General features: G+C 31.4%; 2 protein-coding genes across 3 annotated transcripts; both read right to left on the reverse strand.

The window, feature by feature from the left end:
- Positions 1-1053: 1053 nt before the first annotated feature.
- Positions 1054-5963, reverse strand: LOC118055448 (uncharacterized). Of its 2 annotated transcripts, XR_012169327.1 has the most exons (11): positions 5677-5963; positions 5204-5271; positions 4861-4886; positions 4408-4498; positions 3896-3991; positions 3199-3267; positions 2942-3000; positions 2727-2849; positions 1627-1698; positions 1283-1542; positions 1054-1205 (listed from the first exon to the last, which is right to left on the reverse strand). XR_012169327.1 is itself a non-coding variant. In XM_035067360.2 (10 exons), the coding sequence occupies exons 1-10, from the start codon at positions 5770-5772 to the stop codon at positions 1478-1480; spliced, it is 765 nt and encodes a 254-aa protein (XP_034923251.1). In that variant the 5' UTR covers positions 5773-5963; the 3' UTR covers positions 1054-1477. The 2 variants fall into 2 exon arrangements, 1 of the variants encoding a protein (XP_034923251.1); XM_035067360.2 differs by having other exon boundaries at positions 1054-1542.
- A 2567-nt stretch (positions 5964-8530) lies between these two features.
- On the reverse strand, positions 8531-9756 carry LOC118055447 (transcription factor MYB73). The gene has a single exon (XM_035067359.2). The coding sequence runs from the start codon at positions 9666-9668 to the stop codon at positions 8934-8936; it is 735 nt and encodes a 244-aa protein (XP_034923250.1). The 5' UTR covers positions 9669-9756; the 3' UTR covers positions 8531-8933.
- Between the last annotated feature and the right edge of the window lie 3220 nt (positions 9757-12976).

The following is a 12976-nucleotide window of genomic DNA, read 5'->3' on the forward strand; positions in this document are numbered from 1 at the left end:
TTTTTTTATTAATATAAATATTCAGGACCAGTTTACGTGTATCTCAACTAATTCCACGGATCCTAAAGTTAATGACCATGTAAGCCTCCAATGACTATCATCTTAGCAACCTCAATACTTGAATTTGAGATCGGAGCAAATTTCTTGTTTCCAAACTGTTACCATCGGCCACTTACTCGTTTCAAATAAATACTTTATTATTAAGCTAGGTTGTTTCTTTTAATTATTTCTTTTAAAGATTTTACTAGATTCAACGGATTTTGAATAGATTTTCCATCAAAAATTACAAAGATTGGATTTAGCATTTTTCATGAATACGTGATCTATTGTTATTTATGTTCAGACAAACAGGAATAATACATGTAAATATGCAATAACACATAAATAAGATTATAATAATATTATCAAATTATTAAATAATTGATTATGTATGAATAATCAAACAACCAGCTAAAATCATTACAGTTCCGCAGCGCAAGGATAAATGATCCATTGATATTATTGAATTGTCTTTCAAACTTTACCTTATTACGGATGAAACATAATGACAGCATTGACATTTTGTAGCCTTTTTTTTCTTCACTGGGAAAACACGAACTGGTTAAACCTAATTACCAAAGTTAATTGGGTTTGATAGTGAAGGCAAGGTACAAATTTAGAGCCCAACCAGGCGGGTGAATTGGATTGGTAGAATTAGTAATTCAATTACCAGGTTAGGTTTGATTCGTGTTTGTTTTCACATCAAAAAATACATTTTTTAAATTTTTAAAAAAATAAAAATATATATATATAATTAAAAAAAAAAAGTTAAAAACAACCACCTCACGCAACCCTTTACATATTGACCCCATCCACCCAAGCGACCAAATTTTTCAACCTCGCGATGTGATCTAAATAGCTAATAGGCAGCACGACAATCATTATGAATCCTTGGTAATCATTAATGAGTTTATAGCGCTATTTTTTAGTGCTTACGAACAACTAAGAACTCTTCTGTGTGCCAAAAACTCTGAGAATTATTGGAATATCCATCGCAGCTATTACCCAGTAACATTTATCAAATATGCCAGCGCCAAAGGTAATGGCTATCACATTATGGATTTCATTCTGATGATAACATTCAGACACTTGGAGATGCAGAAGACGAATACAATTTACATCGTGAAAAGGGATCTATCATATTCACCTTCCCAAATAAAAGACATCTGCAAATCATTACATTCAATAATAGATCCGCTTGAACAATGAAATTGACTGTCAAAAAAAAAAGAACGATTCTAACCTGTCTTCAATCGGTTTGATTTCCACTTTGCAATGGGAAAAGGCCTGCAAGAAAGCTACAAAGATTCTCATTTTGCAATCCTCCGTCACTTTTACAACATGTATGTGAAGATATTATGGCCAACCCATTGTTGATGCAGTCTCTGAACTACCTCCCATCACATAGATGTGCCCCCCGAGGTGTTAGCTTAGTAAATCACGCCCTTTGACTAAAGTAGACATTCATTAAATATCTTGAAGGATTGAAGCCACTCAAAATCACTGCAATGTTGAAAGAACTAAGAGGTTGAGATACAAAACAACCTGATACCAAGGTCCACTGAGAAATTGCACTCAAGTACTTACAAATAGGAGATAGGACAATGACAAGACCGATTGGATAGAGGAAAAATGTTGTTCTCTCCAGGAAGGGTAACACTGCAATAATTTAAAGACATGTTATCAGTACCTTAATTGATTAAGGTTATCAGCAGCTGTATCATTACTGCAAAAAAAAAAAAAAAAAAAAGCATTTAATAGCCATCCAAGTTTGGAACCCATATCCAGGCAAAACCTTCAACTGAACATGTTTAGCAACCCTTCAGCAATGACTTTCTTTTGTTTTCTGGAAGCGGAAAAGAATCACTGGATTTCTGGCAGTGAGCTCCTGCCACTAAGACCCAGTGTTTCAAAAACCGATCCAGTGATTGAACCAGAAAGAACAGGAGGCAAGGTGTCAGAGCTTCATCCAGGAACATACTGGAGTAGATATAATCTACGGGTCTTTTGGTGTCAGCTTATTCAACTAAACCTATATCCTAAATGCCATTCATGGACGCCTAAAACCTATCTTTCATGCAAAAAAGTTGAGCAACTGCAATTTTTATTTTCTATCATTTAACTCTTTTATTATTTATGTACAACATTTGGGCGGTTTATTATACTATTACAACTTTACAAGTGGTAAGAATATCTCATAGGTCATTTATTTCATAAAAAAACACATGATGTGACTGCATCAAAACATCCTTGGCAATAGTGTCATCATGTTTAATACCATTGTTTGTGCACTTTAATTTCCACAGCCTTGGGTCAAGGCTCCAAGAGAATATGCGATGATGAGTCTTGAAAACAACAAGGTGAAATTCCAGCAGTTCAACAAGGGTTTCCAACCGGGTAATCAGTCTGACCAAGTCAATACAGTCCAACTCAGGCTTATATCAAGAACAGGTAGAAGCTCTAACTCAGACTAGGAAAAGATGATGCTTTAAGGAAACAGGTTTAGCATTCCAGTTCAATCTAGGTCCAAAATGCTGCTCGAAACACTTATTTGAGGTAATGACATGGATACCTATTCATCCAAGACCTTGAAGTTATCTCTAAATAATTTGCATGCTAGTGATCTTTTGTAGGAAAAAAACTGTTCAGAAAATCATTAAATCAGATACTATGAAAATTTAGCTGACCATAATAGCCTAAAAAGTTGAGGTAATGATAGTACGAGGCTGCCACCATGAACAGCAGGTTCGACAGCAATACAGGTATGAAACCATGGGCAACTAGAAGGGGTGACAGGAAATAATGTATAACTGCAACAAAACCAGGACATTAGTAATACTGTGGTAGCATAAACTGAGATTCAAGAACTAAAAGCTGAAACATATATTAACATAGCACTTACCATAAAGCATGACAAACATTGGGAAGAAAGAATTGCAGTGCACATCAAACGCATATAGCCTTCAACCAGAAAGCAGAATGACAAAAGGGGTCAGCACTAAGCGTTATTAACGAGGAATACAAGCAAGATAAATAGCATCTATAAAACATCAGAGACACAAATGAGCAAATCTATAATGATTTGCAAACGTTTCACATGCATACACCTGTTAAGAACATATTTCTAAAACAACCAAGAGCATGAAGTTCTAGACTTGCCATTCAACCCGTTGCTCAACAACATGACTATTTGGAGCCTCCTCCCGAAGGTAAGCATTAGTTAGGAACCTGTATGGAATTGAGAAATGGAATCACTATTAGGCAAGCATGATGAAGCATCCATGTTCGAGATCTAATCACACAAGCAGGGGAAGGAAATCAAGAAGTGAAAGATCTAATTATGAATGAAGAAAAAAAAAAAAAAAAGCATCAACAAAAGAAATCCAGAATTAATTTCTTTATCTAGGATTAAATTCTTACAAAAAGGGAAAGCATCACCAAGGCAATTAATGTCATCTCCAGGTGGTAAAACAATATTTTGATGAATTGAAGGCTTTACAAGTTTCAGATTTCAGAACAAGTATCTCAATTATCCAATTATACACAAAGCATTATATTACTAATGGTACAAAATCTCTTCTCTCTCCATTGTAGTTTCACACATGTAAAAGTCGATTCTTTCATTGGCTTCAATTAACAAGATATAGTTCACCAACTAAATATCATGTGCAAGGCCTGTGGCATTGGCAGCAAAATAGGAAGTGCGGGTTATTAAAGACAAAAAAGATATATTTATTAAAATGCCAAATTTGCATTTACACGGTCATTTAATTTATTAATAAGGGCAATCAAATATTGGGAGAGCTGAAAAATAAGATAAGCACAAATTTACTATCAGGTGGAGAGTGGTTCTTACCAACAACATGTAGCCAGACCAGCTCCAGTAATTAAAAAATGAAAAAGTAATACAGAAATAACTACAAAAACAGCATGTCCAGCACTGTGGTCATACCTGAAATGAAAATCAGAGACAAACAAAGATTTAATCTGGAGGGAACATTCAAATAACTCATTGAATGCAGCAATAGAAAACAAAACAATCTATAAGTAATGAGGGCTACAAAAACGAAATGCACTAAAAAGTTTTTTCCATAACATTGCTAACTTGGAAGTTCGAAATTCAAAATGCAGCCTAATCATGCATGTGCAGCATTACCAAACTTGGAAGAAGTTAGACATCCAAGAGCATTGTCTCAGCATGCATACTCATAATTAACAACTGCAGGCTTAAATTTCAAAATAATTCAAACAAAGGAGGTCCTGGAAGGTCTCTCATTAAAAAAAGGATGAGAGTTTGAAAGTCATTTATTATTTTTACCATCATTATAACAGTCAATCAGGAGAGGTTCCTAAAGACAGGAAACTTACGCAGCACAATAAGCCAAAGCTGCGACTGCCAAAAGGAGGCTGGAGATAACAACAAAAGCAGGGTCATCACGTGCCCATTGATTCTTAGTTTCTGGAGAGGAAAAAAAAGTAAAGTAAATTTTTTTCAAAGTGCATGTAATTTTCTACAGAAAATTTCATAGTTTGAGACCTCCAATGAGTGCTCGATAAAATTCAACCAGAAAGACAATCAAATATAACATCCAAGGCATCAGATTATCATGCAATATTGCATTTTAAAATTTTGGTGCATAAAATACAACCAGTGGTTTTCAATCAAAACACGGGGGATAAACTACAAAAAAAAAATATTAAAAAATAGTCAATAAGATTTTCTGATTTCCAAATAACCATATACCACAGGAAAGTAACAGTTTCTAGTCGCCAACCATCAAGTGAAAAAATAAAAGATTCTTTACTTGGAGATGAACTTACGTTTGTGAAACTTAGTATGCTGATAGCTGCATGCAAAACATAATAACTCAATTAGAAACTTCCCACCTAGAAAGTAAACAAAATAGTTATAAACAACTTAATCCAAAGTTTGAGCCAATGTTAAAAGTAAAGGTTTTTCCCTTGTACATGCAAGTTTTGCAGAAAATTTAAAAAAAAAAAAAAAGAAAGATGGTATAAAAGTCTCAATGCTCCAAGCCCTTATGGTCCTGTCTGATTCAACACTCATCTTTCCAACTATACACCAATAAAAAGATAACATAATCCTAATCATACTCATAACAGCAATGACAGTAGCGAGTAAGTTTAGGTGAAGCAAACTTACACAACTTTCGGTGAGGTGCACAAGTAAAGCATTTGCCAGAAAGTGTATTCAATGTCCATTTGTTGCCACTGTAATGCACAGCAAAAGACAAGGGTTTGTAAATGCCGAAATCCACACTTTAGGCATCATCAAAGCAGATATCAACATCAAAATTCTATGATGCAAGAGCAGATTTCTCCATAACATTGACGAGCACCAAAAACTACAGAATGAATCCTCCTAAACTCACAATTAGGTACCAAAAAAAAAATCATTAATAAGAAAAAGTACCGAGTCATTAAAGACTCTTGGATGAGGCACACGTCATTGCAACCATATTTAATAACTAGCAGCGAAATCACACAATTCACCGAGGAAATTCACAATTTGTGAAAGCAATTAATAATTGAGAAGGTGAATTTTGAGAATTGGATGGAGTAAAAATGATAAATATCAACAAGGAAGTCAGATCTTGAGGGAGGAGAGGAGAGGACCTTGATAATTCGACGGAGGTATTGAGGGATAGTGGAGGAGTTAACTCGAGAAGTGGAGGACGATGATGCACGCCCTTTCGATGTTGTAGGCAGCATCTTTTTTTCTATATATGTACTAACACGTTTGACGATTTGCTTTTCCTTCTCTTCTTTGTGATTTCAGGCAAGGTGCTATTTGCTTCACTGGAGATCTGTGGAGAATTTTTGCACAGCCTTGCCTTCTTCTCTTCGTTCCTGTTTTGAGATTGTGAGAAGAGAAAACGTAAAACGACGACGACTCGTGCAAAGTCTGCCCTCTCTGAAACCATATGGAGCGAAGGATTTACTGGGCCGAGTTTTTCACTTTTAACATGGACTTGCTAGCGTGGTTTTTTATGATGGGCTTTGGCTCTGAGCAACAGAGGAATGATTGAGGCTTTTCTCGGCCTTTTTTGGTTGTTTTTTCTGTTGAGTTGGAGTCGTGTGTCCTGTTTTTTTTTATGTTTTTAAAATTATTTTTTTAAAAAAATTTAAATTTTTTATTTTTTATTTTAAATTAATATTTTTAAATTATTTTAATACACTAATATCAAAAATAATTTTTAAATAAAAAAATATTATTTTAATATATTTATTTTTAGTAAAAATAATTTTAAAAAATAACCATGGTACTTGAATACTCAATCCTAATCGTTCATTGTAATAAGCCTATTTCTCAACAAAAACTAGGTTCACTCCTAAAAAAATAATTTTAAACTCAGTTTCGCTGTATTTTAATGTCTACCACTCCTAAAACACACTAATCTACAACAGCAGTCCAATTAAATATATATTTATCAAAATTATGAGACTTCTGGAAATTTTAATTCTCGCACCAGCCCCTTAAATTTTGTTTTAAAAATTATTAACTTTTTATTTTAAAACCAAAAATGCGTGGGTCATGAGCATTTTCCGTTAGTTCGAGAGAGGATTTTTTTTTTTTTTTTTTTCACTTCCTAACGTCTAAAATCAATGCATTCATCTAGAAATATTAAATAAATCAGATCAATTTTTTTATTATTTTATGTTTTAGTATACGTCAATTGACTTCAATTATTTAATATCCAGCATTGTAAATTAGAAATTTTCTTTCTACATCTTTTTTCCTCTAAAAACATTCAATTAAGTCCTTACGTAACAGTCAGCGGCCCCAAAAATGGGATACAGCTACAAGTAGGCAAAACTTTTGGTCATCAAAACAAAACATAAAACTCCTCCCCTTTATAGTTTATAGAAAGTAAGTTGATGAAGCAGCCGAAAACTTCAAAGAACGATGGATTTTTCACGGTTGAAGATGGAATGATGAATAGGAAAATTCAAAGAACCAAAATTTTAAAACCCACCCAAAAATCAAGTGACGAAAACATATCTAGAAAACTCAGAAAAAGATTTTGTTAAAAGAATAACCAGATTGCTCTATTTATTCAAAAATTCAAAGAACCCGCCATTGAAACCCTGGAATCAAGCCAGTGACACAAAATTAAAAAACCCAAAACCAATTATCCATCTGCTCCTGCAAAGGTTGACTTGAAAATGAATCGCTAGAAAAAAAAAAGATGAATGTGTGTATCAATAACATAATAAGAAAAAAAGAAACGAAACCCATCACCGGCGGAGTTCCATGGTGTGGACTGTGTTCCTGGATCTGCAAAATAGGTATCTGCTGGAGCAAGAGCAGAGAAGGAACGTAGAGAAATAATTGAGGAAAGAAAGGTATTTTGAAGTTGTTTGGACTTTCATTTTAATTTATTGTTTCGTTTTTTAATTACTACCATGGATTGGGCTCACATTTGTTTTCTTTTAATAAAAAAGAGAGAGGGCCATATGTGCATAGCAATATCCAGCAAACTAGATTTAAGGCCAGCCCGATTTGAGCAAAATGTTCGTTTTACTTGCAAAGGAAAAGGAATTCTTTTAATACCATTTTTTTTAGAGGTTTCATCATCGTGTGTATAGTAACCAAGGTCATAAACTTTATAAATTTAACTTGGATTAATAAAAAAAAACATCATTATGTTAGTATTTTAAAAAAAAATCAGGTCATTTAAAAAAAAATTAAATCAAAAAATAATTTAACTAGTTTATAAAATACTAGTTCAAATAAACCAAATCATAGCAGATTAACTCTCAACTAATTTACTATAAATCACAAACCTAAGAAGGTCTAATGGCACACCAGTTCTCCTGTAGCCACAATTGGGATTCATAACTCAACCAACAAGTTTTCATCAACATATTATTTATATAATTTTTTAATATATTTAGGTCAAAATTATCATAATATTATTTTTTTTATGATTATAATAAGATGTTGTCTACAAATAAATATCATCTTTAAAAAATATCTAAGAGAAATGGAAGACATTAACAAGATAAAAGGAGTTTTAATTAAAGATATATATTTTTTTATCTTTATTTCATGCTATTCAATTGTTTATATATATTTGTTATTTTTTTCTTTTGATTTTTATTAAATAAAAAACATGAAACAAGAAAGTTATATTTTGTTTATTGAAAGATATTAAAAAGAAAAGGAGAAATTATAATGGCAAATTATTTTATCTTGATGGAATTTAAATCATTATTCATATAAAAAAATATTTTCATATAATTAAATTAAAAATTTAAAGTGCTTCATATGTCATTAGATCATGTATGTTAACACACATATATCTCTCAATTTACTGATTTAGTTTTTAGTTAGTATTAATATTTTTTTTAAATATTTATAAATACATATAATTTTAAATTTATTTTATTAAATAGATGCAATAACTCTCACCTCTCAATTAAATTTTTTGCTAAAAAAATATATCGACAAAGCCTTCATATTATTTTTTACAGGAAAAAAAAAAAAAACCATAGCGGAACGGAGGTGAACCGACTGGCTCAATACTATATAGAAAGCAGGAAATTAAGTAGGAAAAAAACAGGTTAGCTGGCTAATAAAATCATTAAACAAGAAACAAATTAATTTCCAGTAAAACATCAAGGAGTTTTTTTCCTCCGATGAATTTTCCTCGAAACAACATTAATTTTGATTCTTGAATGAGAAACACTGCTGTGATCTAGATTTTTCCCACAACAAACAAAACAAAACAGCTTGTTAGATGTCTTCTGCTAATCCTGAAACCTTGCTAACTCATCAACACATGTCCAATCAATCCATCTAATCCTTAATCACGTCTTTTACCGACCCATTTGTTAACCAATTCTATTTAACCTTAATTCCATCAACCCTAACCACTCTTTCCCCCAATCCCAACCATGTAATCCCTCACCTCCTTTATAATCATCTCCTGCATAACTGCTAACAACTCCGGCGCAAACGTCATCGTTTTCTCAGCATCTCCCGTTGACAATCCTTTATTACCCACCGCATGATCTCTCCCCAACTGTCCAGGCTTCATCCCTGGAACGGACAACGTAAGTTCAGTCGAAACGTCAGCGTTGTTACTAACCCCACTTTCAACAACAGGCACGTTTTCTTGTACCAACAACGGTGACGTCCCTGGTAACCCAGCATCGCTAACTTCAGATCCCGAAGGAGTATTAGCCCTCTCGAGAACAGAAGACGACGACACCGTTTTAGCAGATGTATCCTTCACTCCATCTCCATTGACCATTCCGCCATGTACAATGAAGTCCGCGTATTTCCTCTTTAACTTGGAGTTCCAATGATTCTTGATGGCGTTGTCCGTACGTCCATCAAGGAGTCTTGCTATGGCAGCCCATCTATTACCATACTTGATATGAGCATTTATGATGATCACATCTTCTTCTCGTGTAAACGCTCTGTGCTCTACCACCGGTGACAACTGATTACACCATCGTAATCTGCAAGATTTCCCGGACCGACCTGGTACTGCTCTTGCTATCATTGTCCAGCTACGCGGCCCGTGTTTTATCACCAAATGCTTCAATAGCGCGTCCTCTTCCGGGCTCCAAGGTCCCTTAACCCGATCACAATCCATCGAAAACCCTAAAAACTAAAAAGATGAGATGGTTGTTTTTCTAAAAGAGAGGTTCTCTGTGTTGGAGACGAGGAGGAGGGGGAGGAGGTGGGGTGATTTATAAGAGGAAGGGTTAGGAGAAGCCATTGAGCCGGTTAAGGAAAACAGGTGGATTGAGAATGTGGGTACCGGTATTCTTCAGTTACCGGTTTTAAATTATACAACTGTGTAACTGCCACGTAGGTCATTGGATCGCTGAGAATCCAATTAAAAACTCGGCAAGTTTGGGAATTTGAAGGATTTTTTTTTTCTCGCGGTTGTTACCATAACTGATAACTCCTTTTAAGGGCTGTTTGGTGAGTTGGTGTTTGTTGTGGCTGTAAATCTCAATGTGAAAAATAAAAGGATTTTGGTAATATTTGTCATTTAAAATCTGAAAGTGTTTTTGATATTAGAATGAAAAATAAATAAATAAATTATAGTGATTTATAACCAATACGAACATGGTGTGTGAAAGTAACATTCTTTTCATTCCATAAAAATATTTGTTTGAATGCAGGAACCAGATTTTGGTTCAAAATTGAATTACACAAGAAGAAAAAATTAATTTTTTAAAATATATGAAAAATTTTGTAGATCTTCTTATACCATGACATTTAATTTTGAATTTTTAACTCAAATAGAAAAATAAAACAAGAAATATAGAAGAAAGTTTTTAGGAAAATAAATCAAAAAAATACACGTATCTTCATCTTGTTAGCTATCATAAATGAAAAATGAACTTAAATTTTGTTTTTTAAAAAAATATTTAAAAAACAACACAAAAAAATTCAATATATAAATGACAAGTTTATTACTCATCAACTTAATAGTCATAAATGGCAATTAAATATAGATTTGTGAGTAGAATAGAAGAAAGTTTTCAGGAAATAATAAATTATACAATCAAATCTAGATTTTTCATCCGAGCAAAAGATGATTCTCAATAAATCACATCTATATTTGTCTATTATGTGATAAGTTTAATCATCCAAAATTAATTATTGAATTCTTTCAAATTATGAATGTAGTGAATAAGTTTTGAAATGTAAATCTTTCCATATTAAAAAGCACAATCACAACTAATGGAATATTTAAATAATTAATAATGCATCAATCACAAAATGATGTTGTTAAATTTAATGGTTCTGAAAATTTTATTTGTTTGATTCATGATAGGAAGTAGTGAGTGTGGTTGTGGTTTTTTTTAAAGTGTTTTTCATGTCGAAATTGATTAAAATAATATTTTTTTTATTTTCAAAAAAATATTTTTGAGATCAGCGCATCAAAATAATCCAAAACACATTAAAAAATTGAATTTTTGGGATACACGGTTTGCATTGCGTTCTTAAACATTCACTATAGTACAAGTATTATTCTAAATGCTTGATGTATTTAGAAGATTTTAATTAATTTTCATTATATAAGTATTTTAAAAATCTATGCATATAATTTTAATAAATTTGAAATAGTATTTTTCATGATCCATATGTTTGAAAAACATAAGAATGAGAAAAAATATCAATTGATAGTATAGAAAACATGTCTTGGGATGTCTAACTTGAAAGGGAAGGAGGATAATTTTCATTGCGAGAAAAATCACATTTATAGAAGAGTAGATTTAACTGTTGAGGATAATCAATATAAGAAAAAAAAAACTTGAAAAACAATGTTTATAATCTTAGATTTTCATTTTTTTTTTTAATTTCTGTATTTTATTTCACTAGCTTGTTTGGAAGTATGGACTACAATTACTTTTTAAAATGCTTTTCGTGTTGAAATGCATCAAAATAATATTTTTTTTATTTTTAAAAATTATTTTTTAGATTAGTGAATTAAAATGATTTAAAACATATAAAAAATAAATGTTTAAAAAATTTATATCTCCGTTGCCAAACACTATTTTAACTATATTTAACTCAAGTAATTAACGGTACATGAACAAACTTTCCATACAAATTTTGAATGCAAACAATGTGACAATTACTTTTTTCATGTGAGGTCAACCATTTATTATTCACATGATCTATATTTTGCCGCTCATCAATTGGCACGTTAGTTGTGAACAAAAACATTAGTAAATCATTGTGTTTTTTAAATGATTGATCGTGCTTTTCTTTTCTTCTTGTTTTGAAGGTAAGAATATAATGATTCTTTTTTCAATCAATCCAAAAAACGTTAACTCTGGTTTTCAAGAGTATTAATTTTTTTTCACGTGATCTATTTATTATTTTTTAAATTAATTAGTGATAGATAAGTTTATTTTATATATATATTATATATATATATTAATTATGCAATAAAATAACTAAAATATCATTAAAAAAAAATTAACCTTCTTAAGGGGGTGTCTTTGTATTTTTATAATAATATTTTTTTTTTGTTATTGTAGTAGTTTAAGTTGAGGGGCACTTTAATATTTAACTAAATATAATAAACAATTAAAATGCACAAGCAAGCTAAAAGAATATCCTTTAAAAAAAAAGCTGAGATTAAGGGGTACTTTTTGGTTTTCATGTAGTTACAAAGTCATCTCAAAGGCAATTATGTGTTCTAATAATTGAAAAAAAAAGAAGAAGATGGAGAGCATGTATAGAATCTGGGGGCACATTAAAAGCATGTGTGACTTTTCAAGTAGAATGTGCGGTGTCTTTTTATATTCAAAAATACTCTTTTATTAGATAATTGAAAATATCATTATATCCTTTTTTTATTGGTATAGTACATGTCTTTGGTGGTGGTTCAATTTGTTATCAGAGAAGCTTTTATGTCCTTCTCTTCTATCTCCTCACCTAAAAGGTATAGTTAACTCTTTTTGTTATTAGTATTTTAACTTCAATCCTTATTTTTTTTATTTATATTCTTTGTCTTGACTTTTTTATAAAAGTTTTATTTGTTTTCAATTTCATCATCCTATTAAAGTTTTTAAATATTATATTTTCTAATTTGGTCCAAATTATTTTGCTTTCTATTTTTTTCCTTGGTTTTTTGTAAAAACAATTATTGATTTTCAATTTCATTTCTCAATTTAAATTGATTATATTATGTTTTTTGATTTGGTCCTCATTGTTTTGATTTTTTGTCATTTTGTAAAAATTATTATTCTTTTTATCTTCACCCTTCATTTAAAACATTGTTTTTATTTTTTATGTGAATTATGGTCCTCATTTTTATGACCTCTTTTTTTTTTCCTTTGCTAAATTGGTTTTTATTTCCAATTTCACCTTTCAATCAAATGAAAAATTAATTTTATTTTCTAATTTTTATTCTCATTCTTTTAATTGCTTTTT

This window comes from Populus alba, chromosome 1 (genome assembly GCF_005239225.2).
Source record: "Populus alba chromosome 1, ASM523922v2, whole genome shotgun sequence".
In the NCBI taxonomy this organism is placed as follows: domain Eukaryota; kingdom Viridiplantae; phylum Streptophyta; class Magnoliopsida; order Malpighiales; family Salicaceae; genus Populus; species Populus alba.